Source organism: Delphinapterus leucas, chromosome X (genome assembly GCF_059928025.1).
Source record: "Delphinapterus leucas isolate spDelLeu-1000000601 "Yukka" chromosome X, BTC_Dleu_Yukka2, whole genome shotgun sequence".
In the NCBI taxonomy this organism is placed as follows: domain Eukaryota; kingdom Metazoa; phylum Chordata; class Mammalia; order Artiodactyla; family Monodontidae; genus Delphinapterus; species Delphinapterus leucas.
The window spans coordinates 45,603,053-45,624,532 of NC_143150.1; the positions used below are offsets into that span (position 1 = coordinate 45,603,053).

At 36.5% G+C, this 21,480-nt stretch overlaps 1 protein-coding gene across 2 annotated transcripts in view; it reads right to left on the minus strand.

Annotated features, from left to right (window-relative positions):
- The window catches only part of CENPI (centromere protein I), a 51,868-nt gene that overhangs the window by 16,966 nt on the left and 13,422 nt on the right, over window positions 1-21,480 (minus strand). For both annotated transcript variants that reach the window (XM_089904277.1, XM_089904276.1), the window contains exons 7-18: window positions 16,644-16,692; window positions 16,332-16,378; window positions 12,470-12,559; window positions 12,004-12,126; window positions 11,601-11,768; window positions 11,331-11,451; window positions 10,109-10,200; window positions 8,121-8,238; window positions 7,973-8,037; window positions 4,587-4,678; window positions 1,562-1,697; window positions 543-667 (exon numbers count right to left, since the gene is read on the minus strand). In XM_089904277.1, coding sequence (XP_089760403.1) covers window positions 543-667; window positions 1,562-1,697; window positions 4,587-4,678; window positions 7,973-8,037; window positions 8,121-8,238; window positions 10,109-10,200; window positions 11,331-11,451; window positions 11,601-11,768; window positions 12,004-12,126; window positions 12,470-12,559; window positions 16,332-16,378; window positions 16,644-16,692 — 1,226 coding nt within the window. The remainder of the gene's footprint in view (window positions 1-542; window positions 668-1,561; window positions 1,698-4,586; window positions 4,679-7,972; window positions 8,038-8,120; window positions 8,239-10,108; window positions 10,201-11,330; window positions 11,452-11,600; window positions 11,769-12,003; window positions 12,127-12,469; window positions 12,560-16,331; window positions 16,379-16,643; window positions 16,693-21,480) is intronic.

Genomic DNA, 21,480 nt, shown 5'->3' on the forward strand with positions numbered 1-21,480 from the left:
TTATGCCAAAAGGGTCTACACTTATGGGCCAAAAAGAGCAATTTCAGTCCATAAGTGAAAAAATTAGAAGAGATCAGAAATAATACTTACAGTTTCATATAATTGGTAATAGCTCCCCTTATCTCCCAGAAAATGTTCTTTTTACCAGAGAAGCTATGTAGACTTAAACCAGTTGTCAGTAAATGACTAATTATTCTTTGAGACACAGCAATGAGAATTAACAATGCCGAGTGCAACGGTACCACTGCACAAAAGATCCTTAACTGTGAATCCTTTTAATCCGTATCCCCCCACAGTGACACTTTAAAAACACAGTTAAAATAGTCCCATTTTAACTGTTGGAAGGTCATTCCCTAAAGAAAGCCATGTTTCCTTTTTCCAAAGGTCCTGGCAGAAAATGGATAAAATTTTATTGTATTTTATATTTCACTGTATTATGTACAATAAACTTATTGTAGTATATTCATAAATTATTGTATAGCTGGAAAATGAAGATGGAATTATGATGTATTAATTCATAAAATGGTAAAAAGGCTTTGTACCTGTCCATAATGTAACAGAGCTGGTTCAGGATACTGGAATCCAGGCTGAGGAGTGCAGGATAGAAGACCCCAGGAGGAAACAACACCACCAATGGAAGGTTATAATTTATATATATGTCACACACCTTTTGGGAAGAATGACAACACCAGTATATAAATTATTCCTCAGAACTCCTCAACCAACTTCACTCAAAGAATCACCACTAGAGAATAAGCAATAATATAACATCAGGTTTGGGCCTGCCTGATTCATAAATAGAATACGTAGCCACAACCTGCTTAAAAATGTACCTCACCAAACAGCAACCTTACAATAGAGGATTACTTCTGCAAGGTAGTTATTAAACTCTTTTATTTTTTTCTGGGGAGAGATCTTAGAGTTAGGGAGAAAGGGGAAGGGAACATTTCTTTCTTCTTAAGTCCTATAAATACTGAATTATCATATTAGTTAGCTGTCAACCTGGAAAACAAAGGAGCATGCTTCCAAGCAAATATAACACAAGACAACTAAGTATCAATGAAGGGAAGAAGCCAGGAAAACTGAGATTAGTGGGTACTTCCTGGATAATAGTTCTGTCTAGGTTGAATACTATAAAACAATAGAAGAGGACCAGAATCATAGGTACTGGGAGAAATAAGGCAGTTGAAAGGTGGGGGGTGGAGAGCTAAAGAAATAAAAGGTATTTTTGTTTTTTTACCAGGGGTTGGAAATGTACAATGGATGAGAAAAAAGTGATAATAAAGACAGACTTCTGTCTAGGGCCAGCATTATTCAGGGGAACGTCTATTAAAGTGGTACCTGGACTTCAAAAAAAGCTTTTGCTTTTTCCCCTTTGTTTTATGCATGTCAACTATTCAGGCCAGAATACAATCATTAACTTCAAAATACATAGCTTATCTCAAGTATGCTAATAAGGTCATAGCCCAACTTAATAGTTGTGCATAAAATTTAAACAATAGACTAGTAAAGCAGACAGCCATCACAAAAATCAAAGTAGCGAAAATGGGATGTATACTACCTTCTCATAGAAATCCAAAATAAAGTGCAGCAAGAAGGTACTGTTGTTTTCCAAGCGCATTGCAGTAGTGGACAGCCACCCTACATAGTGAATCAGTTTAGACACAGAGTTCATGGATCCACCTAAAGTTGTCTCTCTGCAATAAGAAACCAAGATCCATATTAGCAAAAGTCCTCACATTTTCCAAGCTAAAGCTGGATTAAATATACAGCAGAAAGTCGGTGGGAATTTCAGAAAACAATCAGTGCTCCAATGTATAATTCACATTTTTTTAACTGCAGTGATTAACCATAAAACTATACAGCCCTCTAGGGAACCATTAAGATCAATTCATAGAACATCCCTGAGCAACCATTCTACTAGTAAATACCATAGAAAGAAAGGATTAAGCTCCAGACTTTAGATAATATCACCAATGTCCAGGGACCATAGCAGTCAGCAAATTAGTTTCTAAGTACACAAATCCAAACCCAGTTTTGCCTAAATTCCTGAACTAAAATGCTGTTAAAAATATTTTCACTTTAATTTAACTGGAATTCAATTCTAAAACTGAATGAGTAAAATTTTTGGCATCTTTCATTCTAGTAAAAACCAGATCTAGATATTTTATATTCTTCCCAAATCAATGAACCATGTCTCTTTAAATTACACATGGGTATAACTGGTTCAATCCATCCATCTCCCCACCCCTCTCCTTCAATCCACAGTTGAGTGGATTAGGAAAAGACTGGGAAATGTGATTTCATAGCTTTAACCTCAGATCTAGGTAGCCAACAACAGTTATGCACAAGGAAAAAGGAATAGCATATATATAGTCTTAGAGCCTGAGATGATGATAACTCTACCATTACCCACCACCATGATGATTCTGTGCCAGAGCAAACAGGGAAAGATTAAGAGACGGTTCAAATAGGTGGGCATACATACAGTCAGCCCATCACCTGCAAAACTGTACTTTATGATTTCTGGCAGCATCTGACAAATGTGTCTGAAATAATTTGTACAATGATGATTGCTCAGGTAGCATCTTTGAAAGTGTTTCTCCACAGGACACTACTGGCATTTTGGATGACACAATTCACCATTCAGGACTGCCTCCTACTCCCCACCCACTACAGAACGTTTAGCACCTCTGGCTCCTACCTACTAAAAGATGTTAGCACCCTCTTCCCAGTCACTGTGCCAACCAAAAATGCCCCCCGGAGAGCCACTGCTGAGAATGGTTTCCCACCCTTCTCTCCTTGTGATCTACAACTACAATTTACTCCCTCTTTGCCAGTCATATGGCATATGGTCATACGATACAGACATAGCATTACACTCATATCTCCAAGATAGAAAAATTATTGAGAACTTAACAGCTATATTATATAATGCCAAGTAGTATTATGACAAGCAAAGTTACCTACAATTATGTCCATTTATCTGTTTTAAGAATTTTAGAAAGCAGAGCCCCTTTGTAAATGCCCTCTCAAAATTTATGACACTAATTAAAAAGGATCCTAGGATTTTTAGAAAGAAAATATATAAATTATAAAGCACCTGTATTAGGGTGCCTAAGACTTACATTGCAAATTGGCCAAAGATTATAAATGCAAACATACTATTCTTAATAGAATTGAGGTGTTTGAAAAGGTTAACTATTCAAACGGAATTTCTTTATGATAGTGGTTCACAAACTTTAGCTTGCACCAAAATTATGGAAGCATTTGTTAAAACACAGATTACTGGGCTCTACCTCCAGAGTTTACTTCAGTAGGTCTAGGGTAGTACCTGAGAATTTGTATCTCTACAGGACCCCCGGTGATGCTGATGCTGCTGGTTCAGGGACCACACTTTGAGAAGCACTGCTTTACAAGATACTTTCACTACGCACTAATGCTCCATTTCCTTCTAAAAGTGATCAGACATACACGATATATGGAAGCACTGCAATAATGAATATGAAGAATTAAAAAGTTTCCAGGCAACTCCCAAGAAGCTTCTATTCTCCTAACAAAGTAGGAGATAACTATAGGGAAAAGAACATATAGAAAAATAGATCTGGGCTAATCTAACTAAGCCAACCACCAGCTACTTGCAGTTGGAGCTAAGGGATCCTTATCTTATAAAGTAAGAATGTGACTGATAATACAGGGAATTTGAACATCCATTAGACATTTGAACATATTAAGAACTATTAATTTTTAGGTGTTATACTGGTATCATTTTTCAACAGCTGAAATGATGTCTGGGTTTTGCTTAAAAAATATCTAGTACAAAGGAGGAGGAAAGTGAGGGGTGTTATAGATGAAAAAAAGTTAACCATGAGTTGATAATTGTTGAAGCCGGGTGATGCGTACATAAGGGTAACAATTGTACTATTTTCTCTACTTTTGAATATGTTTGTAATTTTCTATAATATAAAAAAATTAATGTTAAAAAAGAATACAAGAGAAGCAAAAGACTCTAGGTAGAAAGAGTCAAAAAAAACCTGATCAGGCAGTTCCTTGAAATTCATTCAGGCTTTTACTTTCACTTTGAGGTTTTACATTTAACAGTAATGAACATAATGGAAATTCAGGGCTCTTTTTTAATTACGAAGTGAAAATAAATTAACATATATAAGCAAAATACATCAGAGAAACATAAAAAAAAAATCTGTACAGCAAAATTACAGATCTTCCTAGCCATCATCAAAATTGACTTCACATATAAGCAAGAATACATTTTATAAAATGAGCTAAACTGAATGGAAGTCAAAGTTGCAAGTTCTAACATCAGCTGGCCATTGTTTTGCTATATTAACTCTTGCAAGTGACTCAGAGGCTTGGGGGTTGCTTTCTGACTTATAGAATAAAACTTGAAGAATTAACTTTCCTCACAGGATTGTAGGGAAGAGTGAAAAGTAACAAAAAACATTTTTTAAGAAAAGTACAATTAAGCATTTACATGAAGCAATTAGGTTTTATGCCACACTATTAAACTCCATATGCAAACAGTTTTGTAGAGATCAACTCTTAAGGAGGGTTGTAAGATAACTCACAGAGGACTGTTCACAGATTTCACGTGGATGTCCATAGAAAGCCACAACAGCCAATTCTGCAGTAGCTCTTTCAGACACTGAAGAACACTACACTGTGGACACAAAACAAAAAAAATCATCAGACATACCATAGTGCTGAGAGCTAACAGACTAAACCAGAGGCTTAGAGGTGGAAGGGACTGTGGAGATAACCACATCCAATTCAGAACCCAATAGCTGCTTCTCCAACCTAATCGGTCACCAAGAGACAGATTAATGCAAGTACAAGTTTATTTTACCATTTTCTCTACAAGCCTGCCCCCATCTTATCAGTGAGGAACAGACTCTTGTTTCTTTACATTATATTCATTCATAACATATATTACATCACCCACCCCTTATTATTTCCCCTCAGAGATCCTTTGAAGCTGCTACACATAGGAGCTTCCCACCCTTTTCGCCTTGTGTCTACAACTGCCATTTACTCTTTTTGTTGGTCATAAAATTTATCTTCTGTGATTGTGGAAAACAAACAATCCTATAGTTTTTCCTTTGTCAGGCCTTGCCTTGATTTCCCAGGGACTCATTCAGATACAAAAAATATAGTCTTGAAATAAGTGTGCTTGGAACACTTGTAAGGATAAATCATAATATCTATAAATTTGAAAGCAATCCATACCATCCCAAAACCTAACACAGGAAACCTTTCTTAAATATCCTTAATAAATGATGGTCTAGATACTATTTATATTTGAGTATCTCCAGTGATAGAATGCTTACTGCTACTTCATAGCACAGTTCAATTAATATTTTTTTTAGGAACTTCCCTGGTGGCGCAGTGGTTAAGAATCCACCTGCCAATGCAGGGGACACGGGTTCGATCCCTGGTCCAGGAAGATCCCACATGCTGCAGGGCAACTAAGCCCGTGCGCCACAACTATGGAGCCTGCGCTCTAGAGCCCACGAACCACAACTACTGAGCCCACGTGCTGCAACTACTGAAGCCTGCACGCCTAGAGCCCATGCTCAACAAGAGAAGCCACCACAATGAGAAGCCCGCGCACCACAATGAAGAGTAGCCCCAGCTCGCCGCAACTAGAGAAAGCCCATGTGCAGCAACGAAGACCCCAACACAGCCGATAATAGATAAATACATAAATTAATTAAAATATATATATATTTTTAGAAAGTGACACCTCACATTCAGGTTATAAATATGTTCAAGTTGAAAGCAACCTTGGAATCACCTAAAACAATCTTCTATTTTGGTGTCAATTTAACACTTGAAAAGATATTCGATATTACTATGACATATTCAGAAAATCTCCACTCACCTACTCTACCCCATCCAGCCTCCACATTAAAGGAAGGCATGAGATTCTTACGTTTATGAGAAGGCGGCATGGGCTTAAAACAAAAATGGTTGAGAAGCACAGCTCTACACTCCTAAGATGGTCTCCAACTTCATCTGGGCCCTTAATGAAGCTCAATAATCCTTTTTACTATATTTCTCTTCAATTAGCTGTCTCTCTCTCCCATTCTTTTTAATGGCTAATCACATAACACCATCTTGAAGCCCCCTACTCAATTCTGTCCTCTACAATGCACTTCCTATTTTGAGAAATTTAACATTTTTAGGCACAAGTATTTCAATTTCTTGCTCTTTTTTCAAACTGTACAAATATATCTATATGTCCACCTATCTCTACATCCTCATCCCCAATCTTAGAGAATAAGTAGTACCTCCCAATCTCTTACCACCCATTCAAGCAAAGTCCTCTACCTAGTCTTAAACCAATACCTTCATGCTTTTTCTGAAACCCTGCCACTGTCAATTATCCCTCATCTTTCCCCCATTTTCAACCTCTCCCTCTTCTCATCTGGCTCCTTGCATCCTATCTATAAACATGTGCAGGTTTTTCTCACTCTGGGGACAAAGAAAATTACAACCTTCCCTTGATTCAAAGTCCCACTACACCTCTCTCTCTCTCTCTCTCTCTACCTATTCTTTTTAGCCAAACTTTTGGAAACACAGTCAATACTCATTGTCTTGTCTTCATTTCTCATCAACTCCTCAACCTCCACAATTTGGTTTTTACCCCCACACTCCACTGAACCTGCTCACAAAGGTAGCCAAGACCTCTGTATTATCAATTCTAAAAGAAACTTGTTTTTGGTCCACATCTTTCTGGACCCTCTTGGTATATGTAGCAACATTATCCCTTCACCCCTTCTTGATAGCCTGTATTCTCTCTGCTTCTTTGGCACTACTGTTCTCCTGGTTCTTTTCATACCTCTTGAAAAGGTTCCTTCATAGACACCTCCTTTTCAGTGAGAATTAAACAGTGAGCATTCCCCTGATTTCTGTCTTTGGCCTTCTGTCTGTTTCCCTTCCTCTCCCCACCCCCCACTCTCAAATATAAATATATGCATGTGTGTATAAATGTATATATACTTATTAGGCTGGAACATATGAAACTGCCAATTGTCAAACATCTTTGACTTATTAGGTTAAACCTATTCATATGGTTTAATCTAATATTTACAGATAAATAGCACTCTAGATTGGTAGAATAAGAGAAGAAATAAAGAATAACTGAATTAGAAGATCGGAAGAGAATCACAGAAAGTTGCAAAATGAAGTCTCTGAAAATGTGTTATCTGGGAGAAGCAGTGTGTATTGTCATGTGAATGACATGACATGGTAAGGTACAAAGTTACAAATAATATAAATAAAACTTGAATCCAAGTTAATGTGATAGGTAATTATAAAGTACCAGTTGATTATGACAAACACTAACCAGGACAATATATTTTTCCTGTAAATGTGGCAAACAGTAAGTGATTTAAGGTGAAAAAAAGTTATAAAAGAAACATTAATTATATTATCACTCTTTTAGAAAAGGAATAACCATTCTATAAAAAAGTGGCTCTCAAACTTAGTCCTGGAAGCCACAGTGGGTTTTTTTTGGAGCACACCGCAAAATAGTAACAACGTTTAATTTTATTATATAAGGTTAGAACAATTTTATTAGCAGAAAATGACTATATTATAACACATAGTGGGTGCTCAATACACATTTGAGAAATGAATAAGTGTATCTACAAAATTAACAACCACAACAATCAAACTAAGTATGCTTATTTCCCAGTTTGTTTTTATTAATACTCATTTGCCACCTGTTCATTCACTTTGTCATCTGTTACAGTTCAGGAAAATTACATGTAACAAAACCTTAAAAACAGAAGATTCTACACATTAACTTTGATTTGAATGATGCAGGACCTCAAGTCCAGGTCCAAGCAACTCCTGTTACAAAACACTGCTATAGTGTGGGTTTAAAACTGTGTACCACCAGCCACAGACTAATATTTCCTATTGAATCTAAGCAAGACAATTTTTTTACCTTGAAATAAATAGTTGATGTAAAGAAGAGCCGTGACAGATGGTCAAAAAGAAGTGGTTTCACCTCTAAAAATAATAAAAAAAATTATTCAATCCTTTTAATTAATATTACATTAAATTAAATGACTCCAAATTTTCACGATACATACCAGAGAAGCTACTAAAAGGAATCCAGCTCACAAGTTGAAGGAACTGTGATCGACAACAGAGGCCATCCCAGAGAGGAAGGCTCTTATACAGGAATGCTTCACAGGAATAAAACCCCTCCTGTAACACAAGTTGATAGTAAAACCTTGCATGGAATTCTTCAGTTGTAATTACTCTTGAAACAACCAGTTTACTTTGTGCTATAGTTGTTTTACCCTTAGACTAATGTTTTTGTCATAAATATAATTAAAAGCCTTGGATTAGGTGCCAGACTTTCTCATAAAAAGGATCAGATGATTAATATTTGGATACATTACCATCTTTATCAACATAGTTTTCAAACACCATAAAACTTTACCAATTGGAAAGAAGGTAAGAAGTCAAGTTATGGAATATTTTTAAAGATAAATGAAATTGTATTATTTTGGAGTACATGATAGTCAATAGAGTGTATACAATGTTGTATAATAAGGCTGGAATTTCATTAGGGGCCATAGACCAAACCCAAACTCTGGGCAGCACCATCTGGAGAGGCCTGAATGTCTAGGCTGCCTCTGTTTTTACCAGAGTGAAGATCCAGGGTTTTCCCTTTTAACTTTGTCGTCCTGAGCCTTAAATAGTGGCGTGCACCAAGACTCTATTCTGGACCTTCTTTTCATGACATGAATTCTGTGGACAATCTCATCTATAACATAGCTAAAACCACCACCTATATCATGAGGAGTCCTAAATTTCTGCATCTCTAGCCCAAATCTCACTCCTGAGCCTATGAGCTCTAGGCTCATTATCTAACTGCCTACTGGACCTCTTAGATATCCCACAGGCATCTTTCAAATCAAATATATCTTTCCTTCCTAGCCTGCTTTTCTTATATTCCCATCATCATCCTCCCAAACAGGAAATCTAAAAAAATCAACCTAAATTCATCCTTTTATCCTCACCACCATTATCCACACCCAACTTCTAATTCAATGGTTTCACACCATACCCTTAAGATTTATTCAACAAACATTTATTGAGAATCTCTTTTGTATCAGGTACCAAGTTGAACACCCATACATGAAGAAAAGTTAGACATGGTTCCCACCTGTCAGAGCTCATAATGTGTGGAAAAACAGATGCTGAAAGTACCACGATACAGGTAAACACAGAGAGCTAAGGAAGCACGTAGAACAAACATCTAACCCAGACTGAGTAAAGGCTTCTTGATGGTGCTGATACCTGAGTGGCAGCTTAAAAGTATAACTCAGGGTTACCCAGGCCAAATAATTAATTGGCTGGAACATATTCGACAATCAAAAAATGTTTGTTGATTATAAGGACACAAGTAGTGACCCTATGAGATTTATCTTACTGGCTAATTCAATTAATTTAATGCATTCAATTACATCTTCAGTTTGTTCTCTTAAATTATAGACTTTTCTCTCTTTTTTGGGGGGGTAGGGGGCTCACGGGATTTTAGTTCCCTGACCAGGGATTGAACACAGGCCCTCGGCAGTGAGAGCGCTGGAGTCCTAACCACTGGACAGCTAGGGAATTCCCTAGACCTTTCTCTCTTATTTGCATAATTTAACAAATTCTTTCTTCAAATCCAACAGTACAAAGATAAACGACAGTGCAACTTGGCTCTATTTATAATGAATTTTGAATTGAATAAATATTGTTTACAAAAGATGTCAAGCACTAAAGAAAAGGTTTTTAATGGATATCTAAATAAATTAAGAAGTGGTGGGACTTACCTGGTAGTCCAGTGGCTAAGACTCCACGCTCCCAATGCAGGGGGCCTGGGTTCGATCCCTGGGTTCGATCTACTTCGTCAGGGAACTAGATCCTACATGCCTCAACTAAGAGATCGCATGCCACAACTAAAGATCCTGCATGCCGCAACTAAAACCCAGCGCAGCTCAATAAATAAATAAATAAATAAATAAATATATATATATATATACTTTTTAATAGTGAAGTGTGTAGGAAACAAGCAGAATCTTACTTGTAAGAAGCATTCTGCCTTGAGGATAGTGTCCAGGAAGTTGGTAAATTCTTTTCCATGTTCATAATTATTCACCTTGTACCAAATACATTCTGGAACAAAAATATTAAACATAAGGCTCCGGTTGCACAACACTAAAAACTACACAAAACATAACCACCACAACTCTAAAGTGACAAATAAATGACAAATATAAACAAGCTATCTGTCTCATACATCCTAGCCAACTCACACTGGAGACTATAATATATATATGGAAGTGATAGTGTGATGTTTCTCAAGAACTTGGTAATATAGGGGGAAAGCTTACGGTGAAAAAATAAACTAGTAAATGTCACATATAATGAATGTGATTAGCTTTATGCCACACAGTAATCCAAAAGACTATAAGTGTATGAATTAAAAGTTTGAGAATGCCTAAACTTCGATTAGGGTTAGCTGGGGGTAATCTAAGGGTGGCAGAACTTTAGTTAGTGGAAATCTAACAAACTGTATCATATCCTATGTAAAGAAAGACTGAGTAGGAAAAGGAGAGTTATCCTGGAACCGACTAAAACTGACCTTAAACACTTGAAGAGTCAGGATTTACTTATCCAGGAAAGAAATAACCTGGTGAACTCAATACTATGTTTAGAGAAATCGACCTCCTTGGAGGAATGAAATGATCAGGCTTTACTATGGCCTGGATGAAAAACTCCCTCACTGCCTTTTCCTTCAGTTCTATAATTAAGAAACTTTCTGATGACTAATGTGGCCCCCATATATATTGATAGCAGAGAGGAGCTATTCTAGTCGCAAACATGAAAATTTTGGTCACCAGAATTACTTCTATCATGAAATAAAAAGTTGACATTCTGGCTTACACAACAGTCTCTGAGTTTGGTTAGCATTAATCTGATGGTTCTGGGGGCTTAACAGCAAGTTTCTGAACATACAAAGATGAAGAGGCCTTGGACTGTGACAGTCATCAAAGTAGAGCCACCCAGTGAGTTTTGGTGGCCATCCAGCAGTGTTTCCTTAACAATACACCTCCTTTCTTACTACCCCTTAAAATTACAACAACAGCAGCATTCAGGCTCTGAATACATGATTACCGGAAAAATAATTACAGCATATGAAGGCTCCTCCTGTCTAGAAGTTGGCACCCTTTTAAAAGAAAGCCATTTGTAAACCGTCTTATTCCTTCTTCATTCATCTAACACTTCTAAGTATCAATTTTTACCTTCTTGTAATGTTTGACTCAACCAGTGATAGAGCCTCAGTAAGACTGACTCATCTCTGACACAGTTAATATAGTGTAGTAGCAGAGAGTTGTTCAGCACTGCGCCCATCTGAGAAGGCAGCTGCAAAGACAGAACAATCGGTCAACTGTAAGTATATAAAAAGGAGATCAGAGCAACAAGGAAATCATCAGATAGGAAATATATAACAAAAATAAAGGCCATGAAGATCAAATGGAAAATGCAAATAAGCACATGGTCCAGTCACATACCTCTAAGCAATGGATGTTCTGTAAGAGTTGAGGGAAGCTTTTAAGCTGTTCCAGTGGAAATGATCCATTGCTACTGAAATAATCAGAAAGATTCATCCCCTTTTTCCCACTTTCTTTACTGTAGTTACGGGAATTTAGCACTGGTATAACTGAGTGAGAATTCCATTTCTAAAAAAGAAAGATAATAAAACAATCTATCAATGGACTAAGCAGATTACAAACTATAAATGTAAAAGCACTTGTTAAGGTGGTTTAATGAATGGAGTCTGAATATAGTTTGCATAGAATACTGGGTAATTAAAATGTACTTAAATATTTATAATCTCTTCCAACATCTGAATGGTTATTGTTTGAATTTAATAAAAGAAGACTGTGCAAGTCACTTGGGGTTTTAGATACTTACTCTTTTTATAGGATGGACATTAGCTAACATCAACTTTAGAGGTTCTGGAGGAAGTCCCTGATTCCTTTGCCTCACAGCAAGTAGAGCTGTCTTCCACAGATTCTCTGAATTCTTAAAATAGATCTATAAATTTGAATGTAAAGTACACGAGAGGAGGTATCCATAAGTCGGAGCAGCATAAAACCTAAAACTCTTCATTAATTGAAAGTATATTAATTATGAAATATTTTACACCCATGCAAATCCATTTAAGTTTTTTTTCTAATCAGGAATCTATTACATTGAATGGAATACATTGAATGGAATCAAAATGAAGTGCTAATCCCTAAAAAAACTCAGAAACAGCGCCACAATATTAGATCTTAAAACAGTATGCTATAAACATTTTAGTCCAAATCTATAAATTAACTTACTCAAAACAACATATTTCTATATCAATATGACTTACTGCTCCTTAATCCCTTACCTTCTTCCTCATAGGCAAAGATACAGAAATCAAAGTAGGAACAAAGAATTTATATAGTGACAACAAAGCCTGGAGATGAGGCTGCATTCCCTGAAATAAAATAAGAGTTTCAATTTTCAATTCTGTGGCCAGTAAGAAAAAAAAAAGTAACAATAAAATAAAAAAATTAAACATATATTCAGACCCTAATTTTATTATGTGATATAGCTATAGGAAGATGCTATAGAAAATCAAGGAATAGAAACTCAAACATTTAAATCAACTATCATAAAGCAACCCTCGCCAACTTGTCATCTTCTCTTTTATGACCTTTTTCCATATTTTACTTCTTCCTTATATTTTCTCTCTTCTTCTCTGCCCGTGCCTTAGGCTTACCAGTCATATCTGCTAGCATGGCTTACTCTCACTGGTATAATACTCAGGACTCAAAGTTTACTCATTCTTGATTTAGACAGGAAGGTGGAAGGATAAAAAGGGAAGCCAAGAAAACAGAGCAAAGGAAATATTAATACCTTAGCATCATGATCCTTGGAAAATTCACTAGGATATCTAACAATTAGTATGCAGAAGTCAAACAGCTTGATATAACTGAAAAAATCTTTACAAAAACATTAATTTTATGACAGAAGTCCTTACTGCTGGATACCTGTGTTTGATATATCTGGCTATCCAGAGGAAGCATACCACTAAAATTCCAAGGAAGAAACCAAACTGTTTTACTATATTACTATTTTATTGAATCAACTACTATACAAAATAAGGAAGGCAGAAAATGGGGATTAGAAATACAGTATTCCTATTTTATAATAGCTTCCTGAAATTAAATTTATGATAACAAAACCAAAATGACCCAGGCTATCTATGCTGAAATATCTTCTGATCTCTGTACTCATTATCAATTAGTACCAGAGTGTTTGCTTTGAGTTGGAATGTTTTTGAAAGAGCAAATACTTAGGAGTGGAGAGACCTTTAGAACTTATTGTCTAGTTAACTAAACCTATCTTTATTGTTAAAAAGTTAACACTTTCTTAAAAGAAAGAGAGAGAGAGACTTCCAGTTAAACATGGCATACTGAACATACATGTTTCATTCTGGGTCCTCATAAAGCCCCACTAAAAAGTAAAGGAATGGAAAAATGCATAAAGCACAAGTTCAAAGAGAACAAGAAGGCAGACAATAGCACATGTGAGGTCTCAACAAGATTTTGGAACCTCAAATGAAGATGGACAAACAATAACCAATTTAGCAGAATAGAGAAAACGAAAGCTAAGGCAGCAACAGAAAAAGCCTCAAAAGCAGCAGATTCATGCTTGAGAACTCCCAGAAAGGCTCAGAAATTTGAGCGATCAGATACCTCTGAAAAGTGGAGGTGCAAGAGGGCTGAAAAACAGAAGGACTGGTTGAAAGTCTACATAAGAAGCAGTTAGAACCCCAAATTCCTTCACTACACTGGCAAACATCAGAGTTTTACTCACTGAAGACAAAAGCTGGACTCATACAGTTTGCAGAACTGAGGGAGTGTACCAGAGCCTATCCCCAATCTTTTCTACTGCTTAAGTCCCAGAGTGCTAGTAGCCAGGTTTATAGCCCTGTGGCAAGTAATTTTACATGTCAACTTTGCTGGGCCATGGGGTGCCCAAATCAAATGTTCTGGGTGTTTCTGATGAGATTAACATTTAAATGGGTGGACTCTTGAGTAAAGCAGACTACCCACCATAATGTGGGTGGGCCTCATTCAATCAGTTGAAGGCCTATACAGAACAAAAAGACTAGCTCCCCCAAGCAAGAGAGTATTCTCCACCAGACTGCCCACTGTCGATGAACTCAAACTGGAATATCAGCTCTCCTGGATCTCCAGCCTGCAGGCCCACCCTACAGATGTTGGACTTATGAGTCTCTATAATCTTGTGAGCCAATCCCTTATAAAAATATTTCTCTATATATACACACATCCTAGTGGTTCTGGTTCTGTTTCTCTGGAGAAGCCTGACGAATACAACCCCTAGTCAGGAAACAGGAGAATTTTTATTTTATTTTATTTATTTATTTTTTGGCTGCGTTGGGTCTTCGTTGTTGCACGTGGGCTTTCTCTAGTTGAGGCGATCAGGGGCTACTCTTTGTTGCGGTGCGCAGGCTCTAGGCACGCAGGCTCAGTAGTTGTGGCACACGGGCTTAGTTGCTCCGCGGCATGGGGGACCTTCCCAGACCAGGGCTCGAACCCGTGTCCCCTGCATTGGCAGGCGGATTCTTAACCACTGCGCCACCAGGGAAGTCCCCAGGAGAATTTCTTAGGAAAAGTGACACCATCATCTGGGGAATTTCCCAATGAAACATCAAGATCCTACAATGAACAAGTCCTGCTCACGTACACAAGTTTCCAATGACCATTTTAGTGCTTTATTATTAAATATGGGCAAACAATGTTTACCAGGTATTTGAGGAAAGCCTCTACCATGAAAGACCAAACAAACAAGAAAGGAACTCCCCCTTCCTTTTCCAAAGACTGCTCTCAAAGGGCCCGGTGCATATAAGATAACAACGTGCCTGCTCCACTTCCCACTATTCATACTTGCCACCAGAAAGACAATTTCTCTGTTCTGTGTCCATCATGATAGGAAGTTATGGGGCACGGATGGGTATAGAGGGGACACATGCCATTGCAGGTATCAAAAATTCACATACCCAATACATTTGCTTACATGGGCTGATTATGCCTGTTACCATTTTACATGTTCAGTTATATGTGAGCATGGCTATGTCTTCTAGGCTCGGTATTGCTGGATGTGATCAAAGTCACCAAAATCCAGCTTATCAAAACAATTTTATGAATGTATCTTTATAAATAGGCATTGATAATGGGGTAATTTAGTAATGTACTATATAGAATATTAATAATGAAGCCATATATTTAATGTCTGGGTTAAAAATTTTTAGACACTGTACTGAGTCATTTTTTTAACTTGAACATATACTTGTCTCAGTTAATACAAATCAACAAGATCTTATTTATGGTAAGATTTTCTTATTCCATTGAATTGTTTTGCTGTTAACATGGAAAAATGTACATCTTTTTCATAATTTCTATTAATGTGAAATAAAATTAAATTTGGACAAAAACATTATCATTACTATCCTCAGAGAGCTACGAGAATATACTGCACCCAGAGAGCCAAAATAGGAAGCTATAAAACAAGAACAATCATTGAATTGTACCAACAGGAAACCTCACAATGGAGAAGCACACATGTGAGCATGTGTTTGTATTTTTCATGAAATTTGAATGCCTCTACATAGGTTACGCAGGCTTCAACAGTTAGGCATAGGCACTACAACTTCCTATTGTTTTACACCCAAAGCTTCACAGACTTCTGTTACCTGGCAGGTATAGTGGAAATAACAATGCAAGAGAGCTGTAAGGACAAGAGATAAAAGTCAGGGAATATATTGAAGTTTAAGTATCCAGAAAAGAATGCTTTCCTAGATCACAGCCACAGAATAGATAAGCTAGTCACTTTAATAAAATAAAGTAGTCATTTTTGACTACTCCCTAACACTTATTTTCCAGCCATACCAACCCAGTTCCGTAAACGGTTTCTGCTATTTGGTATCGACCTGGCTTTGCTCATGCTGTTCCCTCTGCCAAGAGTGCCCTTCTCTTCTTTCTTGGCCTAGTTAAATTCTACTCATCATCACCACTCCTCCTTGACCCCAGTCTGATTCTGATTTTTTATTTTGTTGACTGAGCTCCCCAGGCAATTAAGTTCCTTGAAGGTAATGACGCATTCGATTTTACATCCGCAAAGCCTAGCTCGGTACCTAGCACAAAGTACACTGGCCAGTCTTAGGTCTTTTCAGTACTCACCATTTTGGCCTGAAGATCAAGCAGTTTTCTCACACGAAATGGTTTGACTAGAAAAGGCAAAGAAAAGAATTACTAGTCTGTGGTTCAGAATAAAAAGAAACCTTGTTCAGATAGCTTCTCCTTACAACACATTAAGAATATAATTACGCTGTTCAGTTAAGCCATTAAGCAGATGCTCTTAGATAAAAGTACTAAAAAGAAATTCCACAAAACCTTGTCATAGAACTAATGCTAACAGTTAACTTTATAAAGGCCGATACAAACGCTAATTCCACAGAGTGAATGTAATACAACTGGAATGAAAATACTCACCATTCTCTTTTTTGGTAAGTAAATACAACAAATGGCAGACATAAGGGCACTGTCAAAATATAAAAAATAAAAGAAAAAAAATGACAATATATCTTGAACAGAGCAACAATGCATTTTCCTCAAATGTCAATCTTATACTAAGAAAAAAGGCTTTGGGACTTCATTGAACAATAGTTCTACAAAGCTTCTCTTTTTCATACTAAATAGTAGTGATAAAAAAACAATAGTTTTAATTGGCATCCCTTTATGCCATTTTAAAGTTATTTTTGGAATACAACGACAATGCAGACAATTTGAAAACCAGAAAAAGATTCTTCTACCTAACAAAAATTCATGTATTCCTTCTAGTAGGTCCATATTTATTAAGATACAAACTTAAAATTTTATCCTGATTTCCCACTTAAAAGTGTTTTCCCATGTTACTTGGTCTTCAAAATGATCATTTTCAACGATCTTAATATTCCAGTGAGTGGATATACCAGAATTTAATTAATCATTTAGCCCTCAGTTTGGCAAATATCACATAATAAATTTGTTAAACTACTAAATGATTCCTTGGTTCCCTTATACCACTTCATTTTGAGCGTCCATTTGTTGAGGTTTTATTCTAGATCAGGGGTCAGCAAACTACAGTCCACCTGTTTTTGCAAATCAAACTTTACTGGAACACAGCCGCAGTCACTCATTTATGTATTGGCCATGGCTGCTTTCTCACTACAACAGCAGAGCTGAGCAGTTGTGACACAGACTGAGTGGCCTGCAAAGCCTAAGATATTCACTATCTGGCCCTTTACAGGAAAAGTTTGCTGATACTTGTTCTAGAAGAAAACTAGAGTAGAATATCTTCAGGACCAGAGGGTGGCAGTGTTTTTCTTTCATTAAAAAAAAAAATGATAACCATAAAATAAAACATAAAAAAACCCAATAAATTAGAGTTCATTAAATTAAGAATATCTGTTTATCAGACAAGGAAATAATACTCTATTGGAGGGATGGGTAAACAACAACCTGTGGGTCAAATCCAGCCCACTGCTGGCTATTGTGAATAAAGTTTTATTGGAACACAGTCATTCATTTATGTATTAATTGTCTGTAGCTGCTTTTGCACTACACCAGCAGAGTGAGTACTTGTGACAGTATGGCACTCAAACCTAAATATTTACTACCTGGCCCTTTAAGAAAAAAATTGCCAATACCTGCTTTAAACGTTAGGAAACTGAAAAAGTAAATTATTAAACAGGACTAGAGAAGGCAACAAAAGCAAAGATTTTCTTTAAACAAACTCATATTTTAGTAGTCTTGATTCTAAACTTTGAAGTACAGCATTCTATATTGCCATTCCTTTACTTAGAAATAGGTTGACAAAGAATGAACATACTTGTAATAAGTGTGGATTTATATATAGGATCTTCTTGTTTTTAAGGAAAGAATACATGTTATGACCAAGTCTGCCACATTGTACACAAAATATAGTAACTGTCAGTAAAAAAAGCCCAAAAAACAAAAAAAACTCACTGCCTCACATCCCTAGGATATGAACCATTAGCAATATGTTGGGTATGAAACGAGTGCCACCCTAGGCTCCAGCATTCTATCTGACATTCTCCTTTAATCACATCTAGAAAGGAAAAATTCATGTGCATCTAAGACTTTACAATTGCTTTTCTGGCAAATAGTTAAGCACCACATCTCAGTCACTACAGAGTCAGGCGCCTGCCAAGTTGTGACTTTTAATGCTTTTAAAAGTTAGGATCCCTATTTCTTGATCTGGGTGATATTTACACAAATATGTTCGGTTTATAAAAATTAATTGAGCTGATAACTTATAAGTAATGTTGTGTATGTATACTTCAATAAGTATTTTTTAAAAGATAGAAAAAAAGAAAAGAAAAAGAAAAAAAGCAGGCCCCCTTCCCCTCTGCCATGCTGAGCAAGAAACTCTCTAGTCAGCATCATGAAAACTACTCAAGTATATTGCAATTATTTGACAAACATTTATGAATAGCTCCTATTCATTCATTCACTCATGAAACAGACAAAAAGGTCTGCTCTTATGAAGTTTACAATACTAAATACCTGGGTTATAAGAGGCTCAGTCCCTGCCTGGAAGAACTCCTAAGTATGTATCCAAAAGAATTCTAAGCAGGGACTTGTACAGGCACTTGCATGCCAACGTTTACTGCAGCATTATTCATGTTAGCCAAAAGGTAGAAACAACCCAAGGGTTCATCAACAGATAATGGATAAACAAAATGTGGTATAAACATACAATGGAATACTATTCAGCCATAAAAATGAAGTTCTGACACATGCTATAACATGGATGAACTTTGAAGACATGCTAAGTGAAAGAAGCCAGACACAAAAGGACAAATACTGGATGATTCCACTTATATGAGGCACCTAGAATAGGCAAATTCATAGACAGAAAGTAGATTAGAGGTTCCCAGGGGCTGGGTGGAGGAGGAATGGGGAGTTATTGCTTACTGGCTAGAGAGTTTCTGTTTATGGTAATACAAAAGTTTTGAAAATAGATAGCAGTGATGGTTGCACAACATTATGAATGCAATTAATAACACAAAAATTAATAACACTTAAAAATTTATAACCATTAATAACACTTAAAATAGTTAAAATGGTAAATTTTACATTATGGAAAAAAGATAACAGGTTAAAAGAATGAAGTACTAATACATGCTGACAACATGGCTGAATCTTGAAAGCATTATGCTAAGTAAAAGAAGCCAGTCAAAAAAGACCCCATATTAGGGACTTCCCTGGCGGTCCAGTGGTTAAGACTCCGTGCTTCCACTCTAGGGAACCTGGGTTTGATCTCTGGTTGGGGAACTAGGATCCTGCATGCTGCGCAGGGCAGCCAAAAACAAAAAGAAAAGAAAAAGAAAAAAAGACCCCATATTGTATGATTCCATTTATGTGAAATGTCCAGAATAGGCAAATCTCTAAAGACACAAAATAGATTAAGAGTTGCTTAAGAACCTCTAAATAGGAAGATGGGGTTGATAGCTAAAAGGTATGAGTTTTTTTTTAATAAAGTGAAAGAATGTCACAATAAAGCAAGTCACATGACTTTTTTGGTTTCCCAAGAGGTATGAGATTTTTGAGGTGATGAAAATGTTCTAAAACTGACTCTGTTCATGGTTGAACATATCTGTGAACATACTAAAAACCAGTGGATTTTACTCTGAGTGGACTGTATGGTATGTGAGTTACATCTCAACAAAGCTGTTTTAAAAAAGTATCCAGCGAGAAAAGAAATGACATACTACAATTAGACTGATTCGACAACAATGGAAAGGAGGTGCCAGTGCAATATTGTCAATGTCCTGAGAAAATTTCACTGTCACCCTAGAGTTCTACACACAGCAGAACCAATTTTCAAGAGCAAGGGCATAGTAAAGATATTTTTAGGCAAAGACAGAGTCTACCATCAAAGATTTTACTGAAAGAATATTCTAGAAAATGAGCTCGATTGAAGGTCTGAGGTGCAAAAACAAATGATGAGCAAAGATATTGGCAAATATGTGGGCAAATCTAGACAAACACCAACTGTGAAGAAAATAATGTCTACTGTATGTGTATGTGGAGGAGGATGGAGAAGAGCCAGAACTAAAACCAGATAATACCATATAATCTGGGAGGAGTGTGATCAGAGTTAAAGCATTCTAAGGTCCTTGTATCATTCAAGATGAAGGTGAAGATATTAGTTACCTTTAGACTTTAAGAAAAAAAATTAAAAATTTAAACTGAGGACATTATAAAGTTATTAATTCATTAAAAAATAATAAACCCATTATATGCTAGATGACATATTTTATGAAAAATAACTACATTTTCCAAACAAAAGAAAAACAGTAAGAAGGATGACACTGTTTTACATTTTACACTATATATGCATGTTAAAATAGGTACAATAACAGCTAAAACAACACACACAGAATGTGTAATTTCCAACCAAGAATGGGGGAAAACCACAATCAATCCAAAATAAGAGGGATGAGGGAAAGAATCAGAAAAAAGCAGATCATTTAGAAAGCTCAAAATAAGATATTGATATTTCAATTCATTTCTACTGTATCAACAATCACTACAAAAGTAAATAAACTAATTTTCCAGGTAAAAGTGAAAATCGTCAGACAGGATTTAAAAATAAAATCTAGTTATATGCTATTGAAAAGAGGCATCTAAGGGATTTCCCTGGTGGTCCAGCGGTAAAGAATCTGCCTTCCAATGCAGGGGATGCAGGTTCAATCCCTGGTTGGGGAGCTAAGATCCCACATGCCATGGGGCAACAAAGCCCACACTGTGAGCCTCAAAGAGACAGCCTGCCCGCGTGCCACAAACTACAGAGCCCATGTGCTCTGGACCCTGTGCGCCACAACTACAGAGCCCACGCACCCTGGAGCCCGCGCCACAACTAAAGAGAAGCCCACGCACCACAACGAAGAGCCCGTGCCGCAACGAAAGATCCCACGTGCCGCAACTAAGACCTGATGCAGCCAAAAATATAAAAAGAAAAAAAGAAAATAGTTTTTTTAAAAATAAATAAATAAAAGGGGCATCTAAGACATGAGGGCAAAAGAAGATTTTTCAAAAAACCAAAAGATGGTAATATACCAAGCAATATACTAGCCAATGTCAATATCAAATGAAATGACTAAAACAAAAAGCATTTCTAACAAAGGGCAACTCCATGATAAAGGTTTGATTCAGCAGGACAATATATGAAAACTATAATTGTGCATATACCTAATAATAGACTCAAAATATATAAAGTAAAATTTGACAAAACTTTAAGGGAAAACTAACAAATCTGCCT